Below are 14798 nucleotides of genomic sequence, written 5' to 3' on the forward strand. Positions count from 1 at the left end.
CAGGAGGAGATGACACACAGGTATATACTATATACAGGAGCAGATGACCTACAGGTATATACTATATACAAGAGGAGATGACATACAGGTATATGCTATATATAGAAGATGACATACAGGCATATACTATATACAGGAGGAGATGACACACAGATATATACTATATACAGGGGAGATGACACAGGTATATACTATATACAGGAGGAGATGACATACAGGTATTTACTATATATAGAAGGAGATGACATACAGGTATATACTATATATAGGAGGAGATGACATACAGGTATATACTATATACAGGGGAGATGACACAGCAGGTATATTATATATACAGGGGAGATGACATACAGGTATATACTATATACAGGAGATGACATACAGGTGTATACTATATATAAGGGAGATGACAAACATGTATATACTGAGGTGAAAATGAAAAAGGTGAGTGCAAAATGAGAGGAGTGAGGGAAAATAGTGGAGTGATCGGAAAATGACAGATGTGAGGTCGAAATGACAAGTGTTAGGGGGAATGAGAGGAGTGAGGGAGAAAATGAGAGGTGTAAGGGAGAAAATGAGAGATATGAGGGGGAAAATGAAAGATGTGATTGGGAAAATGAGAGGCGTGATGGGAAAATAAGAGAAGTGAGGTGCTATAACTAACCACAGATATTTACTATGCCCAGGCAACGCCGGGCTCTTCAGCTAGTATATATATATATATATATATATATATATATATATATATATATATATATATATATATATATATATATATATATATATATATATATATATATATATATATATTATATCCCATGACTTTCTCACCCTTGTCCACAGTCTTTGCAGTACTTACAGTTGTGTCCCAGCAGGTCATCCAGTCCCGGCACTGTATGGAGGCAGAGTAGGAATATGAAGTGTGAACAAAGGAAGATGATACTGATGGACAGCAGAAATTTCAGTAGACGGCCCGTATGACCTGGAGGTGAAAAGAAACGGGTAACAAAGCCTGAAATACAACCAATGCTGGGTCATCTGTATTGCTATGCAGAGTTTTCAAAAAAAAGGCAAAAAAGTGCCAAATTATGTAGATATATATATATATATATATATACATATACACATACACTAGATTGTGGCCCGATTCTAACGCATCGGGTATTCTAGAATATGCATGTCCCCGTAGTATATGGACAATGATGATTCCAGAATACGCGGCAGACTGTGCCCGTCGCTGATTGGTCGAGGTAACCTTTATGACATCATCGCCGCCATGGCAACCATTATGACATCTACGTCGATACTGTGCCCGTCGCTGAATCAGAAACGTGGGATTTCTACGTCCTTTATGACATCATCGTCGTTGTGCCCGTTGCTGATTGGTCAAGGCCTGGCGGCCTCGACCAATCAGAGACGCGGGATTTCTACGTCGATGCTGTGCCCGTCGCTGATTGATCGAGGCCTGGCGGCCTCGACCAATCAGAGAGGTGGGATTTCCAGGACAGACAGACGGAAAAACCCTTAGACAATTTATATAATATATATATATATATATATATATATATATATATATATATATATATATATATATATATATATATATATATATATATATATATATATATATATATATATATATATATATATATATATATACACATACACATACACACATATATATATATACATACATACATATACACACACATATACATACATATATATATATATATATAATTTTTTATTATTTTATTTAATGTATTTTTTATATTTATGTAAAATTATTCCTATCTTTATAGATGGATGTTGTCGGACAGTGTTTGTAAGTACAAGCAATTTTGCAATTTACTGCCTATTGAAATTTCTTTTCCAGCCATTGACATATTGAAACTTTTCCTGAGTTTGCAGATGGCTGCCCTGGAAACCGACCACCGCTGCTTGTAAACGCTGCGCTGAAGCTGGCCGGGATTACGAGGTTATGGTGCTCTACGTTGATTATGGTCAGCTTCAAAAACAGGACTTACAAGCTCAATAGAGAAGTATTTGTAAGCGCTGAAAATGTTTTGCTGTCTAGCAGCGGTTGTCGGTCTCAAAAGCAACGAGCTGTTAAGATATTAACACTTTTTTTTTCTTTTGTTAAGAGCGGCCGAAAATTTTAATAAGCAGTACATTGCTTGTATTTTCGAGATCTATCTTTACAATGTCCATCTATGAAGATCGGAATATTATTAAATTCAATAATCGATGCTTTGGCAATTTTGTTTAGCAATATTATTCATTGCTTTTTAAAAAAAAAAAATGGATCAGGGGTAGAAACAATACACAAAGCAGCTTTCTGCAGCAAGAAAGTGCTTAAAAAAATGCATTTAAAATGTCTTGCGGCACATTTGTTAGGCATGTCTTAATGGGAAAGGGGTATATGTGAAGTAAAGGTATTAATACTGGATTTTCTAAATATTTTAAAACTATACATCTGAAAATTGTGATGTGCATTTGTGTTCACCGTCCCTGAGTCAGTGCTCCAGTCTCAAGTCTTACAGCTTTTAACAAGTTTTCCTCCAGGATTGCCTTGTATTTAGCTTCATCCAACTCTTCCCATCAACTCTGACCAGCTTCCCTTCCTGATGAAGAAAAGCCTCCCCACAGCATGATGCTGCCTCCACCATGTGCAACAGTGAGGATGGTGTTTTCAGGGCTCTGAGGTACAGTGTCCTTTTTGCGCCACACATGTTATTTTTCATTAAGCACAAAACATTCTACTTTGGTCTAGTCTGAGCAGAGCACTTTCTTCCACATAATCATTGTAACTCTTACTTGGCTTTTTGCAAATGGGACTAATGGCTTGCTTTCAATAATAACTTTCTTCTTGCCATTCTTCCATCAAGGCCAGATTTGTAGAGTATACGACTGATAGTTGTCCTGTGGACAGATTCTTCCACTTGCGCTGTGGATCTCTGCAGCTCCTCCAGAGTGACCATGGGCCTCTTAGCTGCTTCTCTGACTAGTGCGCTCATTGCTTACAATGTCAATTTAGGTGGACCTCCATGTCTTGGTAGGTGCCATACTTTTTTTGGATGATGGATTGAACAGTTCTCCATGAGATGTTAAGACCTTGGGCTTTATATATAACTTCACAACTTTATCCCTGACCTGTCTGGTGTGTTCTTTGGTTTCCATGATGCTGTTTGATCCCTAAAGTTCTCAAACCTCTGACACCTCCGTATAACTACAGATGTTCTGTGAAGAAGAAAATCACATCCAGGTGGACGCAATGTACTAAATGTAAAACGTGGAAAAGATCATGGGGTATGAATACTTTTTCAAGGCATACATACGGTATATATATATATTATACACACACATTACATTTACACACACTGTACATGCATACATATACCAAAGACATACTTGTGCATTCACTCAGAGGGAAAGGCATTAACGCGTTCATTATACAGTACAAACAGTTCTCTAATGTGAAAACATAAAACATTTCACAGAACGCAACATTTACAACTAAATGTGTGAGAAATTGACACAAGCACTTGGGATTTAACCACAGGATGCAAATATATAGACAGACAATCTGGAGATTGGGGAGACTGGTTCACATCCCAATGAGAACAACTGTAGTGCACATTAATTGCATGTTTGCAATATTATCAAGTGATGTGTAATGGAAAATCGCTTTAAAAATAAATAAATGCACGGGCCTAACAATAGTGGGACTGTTAATTGCAGCTCAGTGATTAGCTGCTGCAATGGTGATGTCATGTTGACAGCGCTGCAGCCAAGTAACAGAAACCGAGGCAGTGATGGTGGATCATGTGTTATCTACTGTATATAGAGGTGATATCAGTCATTGTACAGGAGGAGGAGGTGAGCTGTGACATCACCTATTGTGAATGGTGGATCCTGTGTTATCTACTGTATATAGAGGTGTTATCAGTCATTGTACAGGAGGAGGAGGTGAGCTGTGACATCACCTATTGTGAATGGTGGATCATGTGTTATCTACTGTATATAAAAGGTGTTATCAGTCATTGTACAGGAGGAGATGAGCTGTGACATCACCTATTGTGAATGGTGGATCATGTGATATCTACTGTATATAGAGGTGATATCAGTTATTGTACAGGAGGAGGAGGTGAGCTGTGACATCACCTATTGTGAATGGTGGATCATGTGTTATCTACTGTATATAAAAGGTGTTATCAGTCATTGTACAGGAGGAGATGAGCTGTGACATCACCTATTGTGAATGGTGGATCATGTGATATCTACTGTATATAGAGGTGATATCAGTCATTGTACAGGAGGAGGAGGTGAGCTGTGACATCACCTATTGTGAATGGTGGATCATGTGTTATCTACTGTATATAAAGGTGTTATCAGTCATTGTACAGGAGGAGGTGAGCTGTGACGTCACCTATTGTGAATGGTGGATCATGTGATATCTACTGTATATAGAGGTGATATCAGTCATTGTACAGGAGGAGGAGGTGAGCTGTGACATCACCTATTGTGAATGGTGGATCATGTGTTATCTACTGTATATAAAGGTGTTATCAGTCATTGTACAGGAGGAGGTGAGCTGTGATATCACCTATTGTGAATGGTGGCTCCTGTGTTATCTACTGTATATAAAGGTGTTATCAGTCATTGTACAGGAGGAGGAGGTGAGCTGTGAATGGTCGATACCGTTATCTACTGTATATAGCGCTTTCATCGGTGACTAATCCTGTCTGATGAAACGCAGGAAAGTGATCTCTATGTGACAGGAGTCATGATTCTAATATAAGGCATATAGGCATGTGTGAAAATTGCAAAATTTCTGTTTTGCCTTTTCTTTTTTATGTAAATGGTGATTTGGAAAATTGAAAAAAAAATGTTTTTTTATTAAAATGTAGTTTTTAGCATTTTCTCACACATTCCCTTTAAATACTATTTTTGTCATCAGAGCCACCAACTATTAGCATTAATGACCAGTCCTACTAGAATTATGGCTGTACACTATGAATACAACACCCGATTGACCCCCTGTGTTGCTCCTGCTTATGTACCTCAACAGAGGTGCGGAGTCCTGGGGTCAGCTGGAATTGAAAGCTGGGTTTCTGAGCCCACATAAATCTATATTTTACGTAAAGCAGAAAACCCCAGTCAGTACTTAGGGATACTCCGGAAAAGGGTGATGACAGCAGGACGGTGTCACAGTAAACACGGAGGCAGCAAGGTATTTACTATCTCAGGGTAAAAGCAAGTCTCTCCGCCAGGGAAAGGCGACCTAGATAGGCGTCACTGCAAATTCAGGATGATAGGGTTTCATCGCTGAACTTTAATTCCAGGTATTAGCATGCAGGACGTCTGGGGCCGTCACACATCATAGCCTCTTGGCAGAAGGATAGGCACTATAACCAGTATAACTAGTTAAATGGGCTTTCTCTTTAATCCTCTTTTTGTGAAAAGTGTTCCTCAAAAATAAGAGGATCACTAGGCGCCTGAATGCTTTAACCCCAAGAGATCAGATGAGGAAATCTTGCAAGTGCTCCATTCCATCACAGCACACCCCCAGGAGAAATGAGGCATTACACTGCTCCCACTGTTGCCACAATGTGTGGGGTCCTCCTCAGTGTTCACTCGTGCCAGATTAAGCTTCCCTCACTTGCCCAGAAACCTCTTAGACAATGTTTCACAAATTTCTGAATTTGGTCTACATGTAGACAGTGAGGTCTCGACTGGAAGTGGATCTTCGGACCCAAACTCAACAGTCTCAATGATGCTTTTGAGGATGTCAATTTCTGGTGCAGAATATCACAATCCACACTTACACAGTAGTTATTTATTTTTACATGCTCAGCCAGCCATTCTTGAGATATTAACACTTTTATTTTGGAGTTGTTTATCGCTCGTTGCCTTAGAGACCGACCACGACCATCAGAACATGCCCAGTGCTCACAAGAGCTTTTCTATTGAGCTTGTAAGAGGTTTTGAAGCTGAACAGGATCGCTGGAGAGAGGTCATCTCCTAATCCCGGCCAGCTTCAGTGCAGCGCTTACAAGCTAGATGGCCGCAGTGGTTGGTCTCCTAGGCAACGAGCTGTAAATAAAAGAAGAAAAAACAAGTGTTAATGCTAATATCTCAAGAACGGATGCAACTTTTAATAAACAGTGATTATGCTCTCCAACAATATCCATCTATGTAGGTGGGAATAACCCTTTACACTGCCTACTTGAGAAGGAGAGGGTGTGAGGTACTGGTATCTTCAGCCATACGAAGACCTGAAGAGTCATACGATACTATAGTTAATGCAAGACGGGGGTTTACTTGCCTATTTTCAGCATTTTCCATAGATCTTAATAGTAAAGATGCATGTGCGGGGAACTAAACTTGCATCCCTTGGATGGGACCAGGAGCCATTTTTAAAGGTAAACACACACTTTTTGTGTTAAGAAATTACGGGTTTGGCCACGTTCAATAAAGGTTTATCTAAGAAAACACAAATGCAATTTCTCCCTTTCTTTTTTTTTCCTTTCCAAATTCTCCTAATGTTATTGACAGATGTCAGTGGCGTTTGGGCAATTATATTTTTCAGCCTCAGATTTCATGAGCATAATATTAAGACCTGATCGCGTGTACAAGTGCCCGGAAGGGAGGGATCGGCGTCACTGGGCAACTGCTGGACGGCTACGGTCATCACACACAAATCCTCCTTATTTTAGCAGAGGCAGAAAAGGGTCCTGAGTTAAAGCCCCTGGAGATCTGATCCGACTGCTCATCAAGTTACACATGACTGCGGCCAAAATCCCAGCAGGGAGGAAGCAAGTGAATGTCAGGTCTAATAGCACATGGCAGCACGTGTGCGAGGCCGCCGGCTGCCCCGTCCAATAGGTTTATTAGGAGTTTAAGGATTGATGCTCCGGCCCATGGCAGGACTGCGCTGGCGGCTTCCATAATGAATATTACAGCTGCCGACCCCCACCGGAGTGATGCAACTCCTATCACATAGCTACCCAAGATAGAATAAGTGGAATTAAAATGAAGGAGATCTCAAGCACCCGTCCAAATGTCACACCTCTTAAGCATTTAGCATGTCAATGGGTTGCAAAACGTAGTAACAAGAACCACTATAAGATTAGCGCTGCCTTCACGGCCTCAGAAGAAACCCATATTAACACTAGAGGGGGCATACGTTAATAAAGGGCTGGAATCGACACCAGATTTCACATTATTAACTGCATATGTATGGATTTTTTCAAAGTAAGTACACCAGTCTCATCGGGTCTAATAAAGGAGTGTCAGAATGGCTTTATGAAAAATGTCCTGCCCTAGATTACAGGGGAACCTGTCACCTTATTAATGGTGCCCAAACCGTAGGCGGCATGAATAAGAACCTGGCTGCACGACTGCACTTTTTCCTGAAACAGTCCGGCATTTCAGAGGAAATATGCTTTAAAGAAGCGTCTGGTGACCTTCTTCTCTAGTCTCAAAAATGTAGGGATTTTTAATGGATACAGTTTACTGCTCTCTGCTTGTGTTACCGGCCACCTCTGCAAGTTTATCAGCAGTGGCCGTTTTCCTAAGCAAGGAGGGCAGTGCTTGCAAGCTCAATGCTATAAAGTTTGCTAGCAGTGATGGCGGGATCGCTGGATCTAGAGTGCCCCGATGCTACAGATCAAAGCTGTCCCATATTGCAGAATCAATTAAATCCAGCTCGCTTTCCAAAGCGGTTCTGATAATATAAGATATTCGGAAGAATGGGACATCTGTAATAACCTCATTTATATTCTGCAGAGTGCGAAACTACAGAGGCTGAACGAAACCAAATCACAAAAAAAAACAAACATTGAATGTAAATCAATTTACAAAGAGTCACGGACTGTCACTCACAGACACAACCTCCACACCCCAATAAAAAGGAAACCATGATCTGAAAAGAGCAAAGTGTACCACATAAAATGCCAAACGCCAGAAAACAGACAAGATGATGCCCTGAGGGGCTTGGCGAGATGGGATTAGTTCCTACAAAGCGTCTCCTTAAAAATGCGTCTGATAAATTAAGTAAATCCACAAGGCATCAGATACCGATAAATAGATCTATAAAAAAAAAATTTATATTCTCACCGATCATTGGTCGATCACTAGAAATCACTTACTGCTGCTGCACATACCCAACGTACATTTCAGAAAGCAAAGAAAAAAAAAATACCGTATATAGTCTAGTATAAGCTGAGATTTTCAGCCCATTTTTTGGGGCTGAAAGTCCCTCTCTCGGCTTATACTCGAGTCATACCCAGGGGTCAGCAGGGGAGGGAGAGCGGGGGCTGTCTAATAATACTCACCTGCTCCTGGTGCACTCCCTGCCTCCCCAGCTTCTTCCTGTACTGAGCAGTCACATGGTACCACTCAGAGTAATGAATATGCGGCTCCACCTCCCATAGGGGTAGAGCCGCATATTCATTACTGTAGTGAGCGGTAACGGTGACCGCTCACTACAGGAAGCTGTGGCTCCGGGGAAGCAGGGAGTGCACCGCGCCAGGAGCAGGTGAGTATAATGGGGAGGGGAGCACTGCACGATATGCACCTGCTCCCCGTTACGGCGCTGCTCCGTCTTCAGCAGTGACGCTGAGGTCAGAGGGCGCGGTGACGTGGTTAGTGCGTGCCCTCTGCCTGCACGTCAGTGCAGAAGACGCTGAAGATGGAGGGGCGCCGGAACGAGGAGCAGGTGAATATTGAAAGTGCCGGGGGCCTGAGCGACGGAGAGGAGAGTATGTGATTTTTTTTTTTTTAAAGCAGCAACAGCAAATGGGGCAAGTGTCTGTATGGGGCACCTTATGGGGCAATAACGTTTATTCAGCACTATAAGGGGCAAGTGTCTGTATGGGGCCATAATCAACATTTGTGCAGCACTATATGGGGCAAATGTGTGTATGGAGCATCTTATGGGGCCATTATTAACCTTTATGCAGGATTATAAGGGGCATATTTTAATATGGAGCACCTTATGGGGCCATCATAAACTTTATGGAGCATTATATGGGGCTCCTGATTCAATATGGATATTCAAAAACACTTCACCTACTGATGTCTCAATTTTACTTTTATTGGTATCTATTTTTACTTTTGACATTTACCGGTAGCTGCTGCATTTCCCACCCTAGGCTTATACTCGAGTCATTAAGTTTTCCCAGTATTTTGTGGCAAAATTATACTTATACTCGAGTATACAGTACAGACCAAAAGTTTGGACACACTTTCTCATTTAAATATTTTTCTGTATTTTCCTGACTATGAAAATTGTACATTCACAATGAAGGCATCAAAACTATGAATTAACACATGTGGAATTATATACTTAAAGGGAACCTGTCACCCCGTTTTTTGAGATTGAGATATAAATACTGTTAAATAGGGCCTGTGCTGTGCGTTACTATGGTGTATGTAGTGTACCCTGATTCCCCATGTATGCCGAGAAATACATTACCAAAGTCGGCGTTTTCGCCTGTCAATCAGGCTGGTCTGGTCAGGTGGGCGTGTTCACAGCGTTCTTTTCTTCCCCAGGTTTCCGTTGGTGGCGTAGTGGTGTGCGCATGTCTAAGGTCCGGATTCCCTGTGCCCACGTGAAGACACAGCGCGCGATCTGCGCTGTCATTCCTTTCATCGGTGCGGGCGGCCATCTTCCTGGGGCCGCGCGTGCGCAGATGGAGTGCTCTGCTGCACGGGGCTTCAGGAAAATGGCCGCGGGATGCCGCGCGTGCGCAGAAGAGATCGCGGCGGCCATTTTCCCAAAGCCGAGTTTGCATCTCGGCTTTGGGAAAATGGCCGCCGCGATCTCTTCTGCGCACGCGCGGCATCCCGCGGCCATTTTCCTGAAGCCCCGTGCAGCAGAGCACTACATCTGCGCACGCGCGGCCCCAGGAAGATGGCCGCCCGCACCGATGAAAGGAATGACAGCGCAGATCGCGCGCTGTGTCTTCACGTGGGCACAGGGAATCCGGACCTTGGACATGCGCACACCACTACGCCACCAACGGAAACCTGGGGAAGAAAAGAACGCTGTGAACACGCCCACCTGACCAGACCAGCCTGATTGACAGGCGAAAACGCCGACTTTGGTAATGTATTTCTCGGCATACATGGGGAATCAGGGTACACTACATACACCATAGTAACGCACAGCACAGGCCCTATTTAACAGTATTTATATCTCAATCTCAAAAAACGGGGGTGACAGGTTCCCTTTAACAAAAAAGTGTGAAACAACTGAAATTATGTCTTATATTCTAGGTTCTTCAAAGTAGCCACCTTTTGCTTTGATGACTGCTTTGCACACTCTTGGCATTCTCTTGATGAACCTCAAGAGGTAGTCACCGGGAATGGTTTTCACTTCACAGGTGTGCCCTGTCAGGTTTAATAAGTGGGATTTCTTGCCTTACAAATGGGGTTGGGGCCATCAGTTATGTTGTGCAGAAGTCTGGTGGATACACAGCTGATAGTCCCACTGAATAGACTGTTAGAATTTGTATTATGGCAAGAAAAAAGCAGCTAAGTAAAGAAAAACGAGTGGCCATCATTACTTTAAGAAATGAAGGTCAGTCAGTCCGAAAAATTGGGAAAACTTTGGAAGTGTCCCCAAGTGCAGTGGCAAAAACCATCAAGCGCTACAAAGAAACTGGCTCACATGAGGACCGCCCCAGGAAAGGAAGACCAAGAGTCACCTCTGCTTCTGAGGATAAGTTTATCCGAGTCACCAGCCTCAGAAATCGCAGGTTAATAGCAGCTCAGATTAGAGACCAAGTCAATGTCACACAGAGTTCTAGCAGCAGACACATCTCTACAACAACTGTTAAGGCTGTGTGTACACTTTGCAGATTTTTCGCGTTTTGTGTTATTTTTTTCACCATAAAACCACGAAAAAAAGTATACATTATGCATCCCATCATTTAGAATGCATTCCGCAATTTTTGTGCACATGATGCGCTTTTCTCTGCGAAAAAAAAAAAAACGCATCGTGGTAAAAGACGCAGCATGTTCATTAATTTTGTGGATTTTTTGCGGATTTCCCACTATATTATTGCATTGAGAACCTCCGGAAAAATCCGCAAAAAAAAAAAAACGCAACAAAAACGCGAAAAAAACGCATGCGGATTTCTTGCAGAAAATCCAGTCCAGTTTTGCTTAGGAAATTTCTGCAAGAAATCCTGAACGTGTGCACATAGCCTAAGAGGAGACTTTGTGCAGCAGGTCTTCATGGTAAAATAGCTGCTAGGAAACCACTGCTAAGGACAGGCAACAAGCAGAAGAGACTTGTTTGGGCTAAAGAACACAAGGAATGGACATTAGACCAGTGGAAATCTGTGCTTTGGTCTGATGAGTCCAAATTTGAGATCTTTGGTTCCAACCACCGTGTCTTTGTGCGACGCAGAAAAGGTGAATGGATGGACTCTACATGCATGGTTCCCACCGTGAAGCATGGAGGAGGAGGTGTGATGGTGTGGGGGTGCTTTGCTGGTGACACTGTTGGGGATTTATTCAAAATTGAAGGCATACTGAACCAGCATGGCTACCACAGCATCTTGCAGCAGCATGCTATTCCATCTGGTTTGCGCTTAGTTGGACCATCATTTATTTTTCAACAGGACAATGACCCTAAACACACCTCCAGGCTGTGTAAGAGCTATTTGACCAAGAAGGAGAGTGATGGGGTGCTACACCAGATGACCTGGCCTCCACAGTCACCAGACCTGAACCCAATCGAGATGGTTTGGGGTGAGCTGGACCCAGGGCCGGCTCCAGGTTTTTGAGGGCCCCGGGCGAAAGAGTCTCAGTGGGCCCCCCTTTAACACATACCCCGATTCATGATCGCATAAACACAGCCATGTAGTATATAACACTGCCCACGTAGCATATAGCAGCCCATGTAGTACATAGCACAGCCCACGTAGTATATAGCAGCGCAGCCCACGTAGTATATAGCAGCCCACGTAGTATATAGCAGCGCAGCCCACATAGTATATAGCAGCGCAGCCCACGTAGTATATAGCAGCGCAGCCCACGTAGTATATAGCAGCGCAGCCCACGTAGTATATAGCAGCGCAGCCCACGTAGTATATAGCAGCGCCACTCACTCAGGCACTGGTAGGACTAGGAGCTCCTCCTGAATCTGCCTCATAACTTCAGCAGCAAGCCAGGGGCGGAGATCAGAGCAGGAGAATGTGCTCTCTAGGCCCACAAACAATGTCACACTGGCTGCCTTCTCTTAACCCCTATGTGTGCCTGCCTGGCTGCACTGACTGAGTGAGAAGATGCTTGTGTCAGAGCTGGCACATTGGGGTTAAGAGAACGTAGCCAGCAGTGACTTTGTGGGCGGAGAGAGCATGTTCTCCTGCTCTGCTCTCCCAGCTGTATCTATGACAGCGTGAGTGGGCCCCCCTCTCTCCCCAGGGCCCCGGCATTTGCCCAGGTGCTGACGCCGGCCCTGGCTGGACCGCAGAGTGAAGGCAAAAGGGGCAACAAGTGCTAAGCATCTCTGGGAACTCCTTCAAGATTGTTGGAAGACCATTCCCAGTGACTACCTCTTGAAGCACATCAAGAGAATGCCAAGAGTGTGCAAAGCAGTCAAAGTAAAAGGTGGCTACTTTGAAGAACCTAGAATATAAGACATAATTTCAGTTGTTTCACACTTTTTTGTTAAGTATATAATTCCACATGTGATAATTCATAGTTTTGATGCCTTCAGTGTGAATGTACAATTTTCATAGTCATGAAAATACAGAAAAATCTTTAAATGAGAAGGTGTCCAAACTTTTGGTCTGTACTGTATACGGTAATAAAAATACTAATATGCCATGGCGGTGCTTACCTTTAAAAGGAGTTGTTGTTTTGTAACCTAAAATGAATGTACTTGGGGCTAAAAAGATCTGTTTTATTAAAAATGTTGCCTCGTTCGACTTTTTCAGTTTCTTTATTTACCCGCACATGTAACTTTGATGTGGTCATAAATCACCAGAAAGGAGCTTTAATTACAAAATAAATAAAAAGAATAGAAACGCTCTCGCTGGACTGTCAGAATGGGACCACTGATGGACGCTCAGTTAACTCATTCTTCAGCCGGCAGTAGACAATGTAACACAATGTTTGTAAATAGAACCAGATTACAAAACCAAATGATTTCAAGCCAAAAATACATGAATTTAACCCCTTAGTGACAGAGCCAATTTGGTACTTAATGACCGAGCCAATTTTTGCAATTCTGACCACTGTCACTTTATGAGGTTATAACTCTGGAACGCTTCAACGGATCCCGCTGATTCTGAGATTGTTTTTTCGTGACATATTGTACTTCATGTTAGTGGTAACATTTCTTCGATATTACTTGCGATTATTTATGAAAAAAACGGAAATATGGCGAAAATTTTTAAAATTTTGCAATTTTCAAACTTTGTATTTTTATGCCCTTAAATCAGAGAGATATGTCACGAAAAATAGTTAATAAATAACATTTCCCACATGTCTACTTTACATCAGCACAATTTTGGAAACAAAATTTTTTTTTGTTAGGGAGTTATAAGGGTTAAAAGTTGACCAGCAATTTCTCATTTTTACAACACCATTTTTTTTTAGGGACCACATCACATTTGAAGTCATTTTGAGGGGTCTATATGATAGAAAATAATGAAGTGTGACACCATTCTAAAAACTACACCCCTCAAGGTTCTCAAAACCACATTCAAGAAGTTTATTAACCCTTTACGTGCTTCACAGGAACTGAAACAATGTGGAAGGAAAAAATGAACATTTAACTTTTTTTTGCAAACATCTTAATTCAGAACCATTTTTTTTATTTTCACAAGTGTAAAATCAGAAATGTAACCATAAATTTTGTTATGCAATTTCTCCTGAATACGCCAATACCCCATATGTGGGGGTAAACCACTGTTAGGGCGCACCGCAGAACTTAGAAGTGAAGGAGCGCCGTTTGACTTTTTCAATGCAGAATTGGCTGGAATTGAGATCGGACGCCATGTCACGTTTAGAGAGCCCCTGATGTGCCTAAACAGTGGAAACCCCCCACAAGTGACACCATTTTGGAAACTAGACCCCTTAAGGAACTTATCTAGATGTGTGGCGAGCACTTTGAACCCCCAAGTGCTTCACAGAAGTTTATAACGTAGAGCCGTGAAAATAAAAAAATCGCTTTTGTTTACACAAAAATGATCTTTTTGCCCACAAATTCTTATTTTCACAAGGGTAACAGGAGAAATTAGACCACAAAAGTTGTTGTGCGATTTCTCCTGAATACGTCGATACCCCATATGTGGGGGTAAACCACTGTTTGGGCGCACCGCAGAGCTTGGAAGTGAAGGAGCGCCGTTTTACTTTTTCAATGTAGAATTGGCTGGAATTGAGATTGGACGCCATGTCGCGTTTGGAGAGCCCCTGATGTGCCTAAACAGTGGAAACCCCCCACAAGTGACACCATTTTGGAAACTAGACCCCTTAAGGAACTTATCTAGATGTGTGGCGAGCACTTTGAACCCCCATGTGCTTCACAGAAGTTTATAACGTAGAGCCGTGAAAAAAAAAAAAAAAAATCGCATTTTTTCTACAAAAATGATCTTTTTGCCCACAAATTTTTATTTTCACAAGGGTAACAGGAGAAATTAGACCACAAAAGTTGTTGTGCAATTTCTCCTGAGTACGCTGATACCCAATATGTGGGGGTAAACCACTGCTAGGGCGCACCGCAGAGCTTGGAAGAGAAGGAGTGCCGTTTTACTTTTTCAATGTAGAATTGGCTG

General features: G+C 42.3%; 1 protein-coding gene across 3 annotated transcripts in view; it reads right to left on the reverse strand.

Annotated features, from left to right (window-relative positions):
- PIEZO1 (piezo type mechanosensitive ion channel component 1 (Er blood group)) overlaps positions 1-14798 on the reverse strand; it is a 167996-nt gene that overhangs the window by 85620 nt on the left and 67578 nt on the right. For all 3 annotated transcript variants that reach the window (XM_069738930.1, XM_069738931.1, XM_069738932.1), the window contains exon 3: positions 860-982. In XM_069738930.1, the coding sequence (XP_069595031.1) occupies positions 860-982 (123 nt within the window). The remainder of the gene's footprint in view (positions 1-859; positions 983-14798) is intronic.

This window comes from Ranitomeya imitator, chromosome 9 (genome assembly GCF_032444005.1).
Source record: "Ranitomeya imitator isolate aRanImi1 chromosome 9, aRanImi1.pri, whole genome shotgun sequence".
NCBI lineage: Eukaryota > Metazoa > Chordata > Amphibia > Anura > Dendrobatidae > Ranitomeya > Ranitomeya imitator.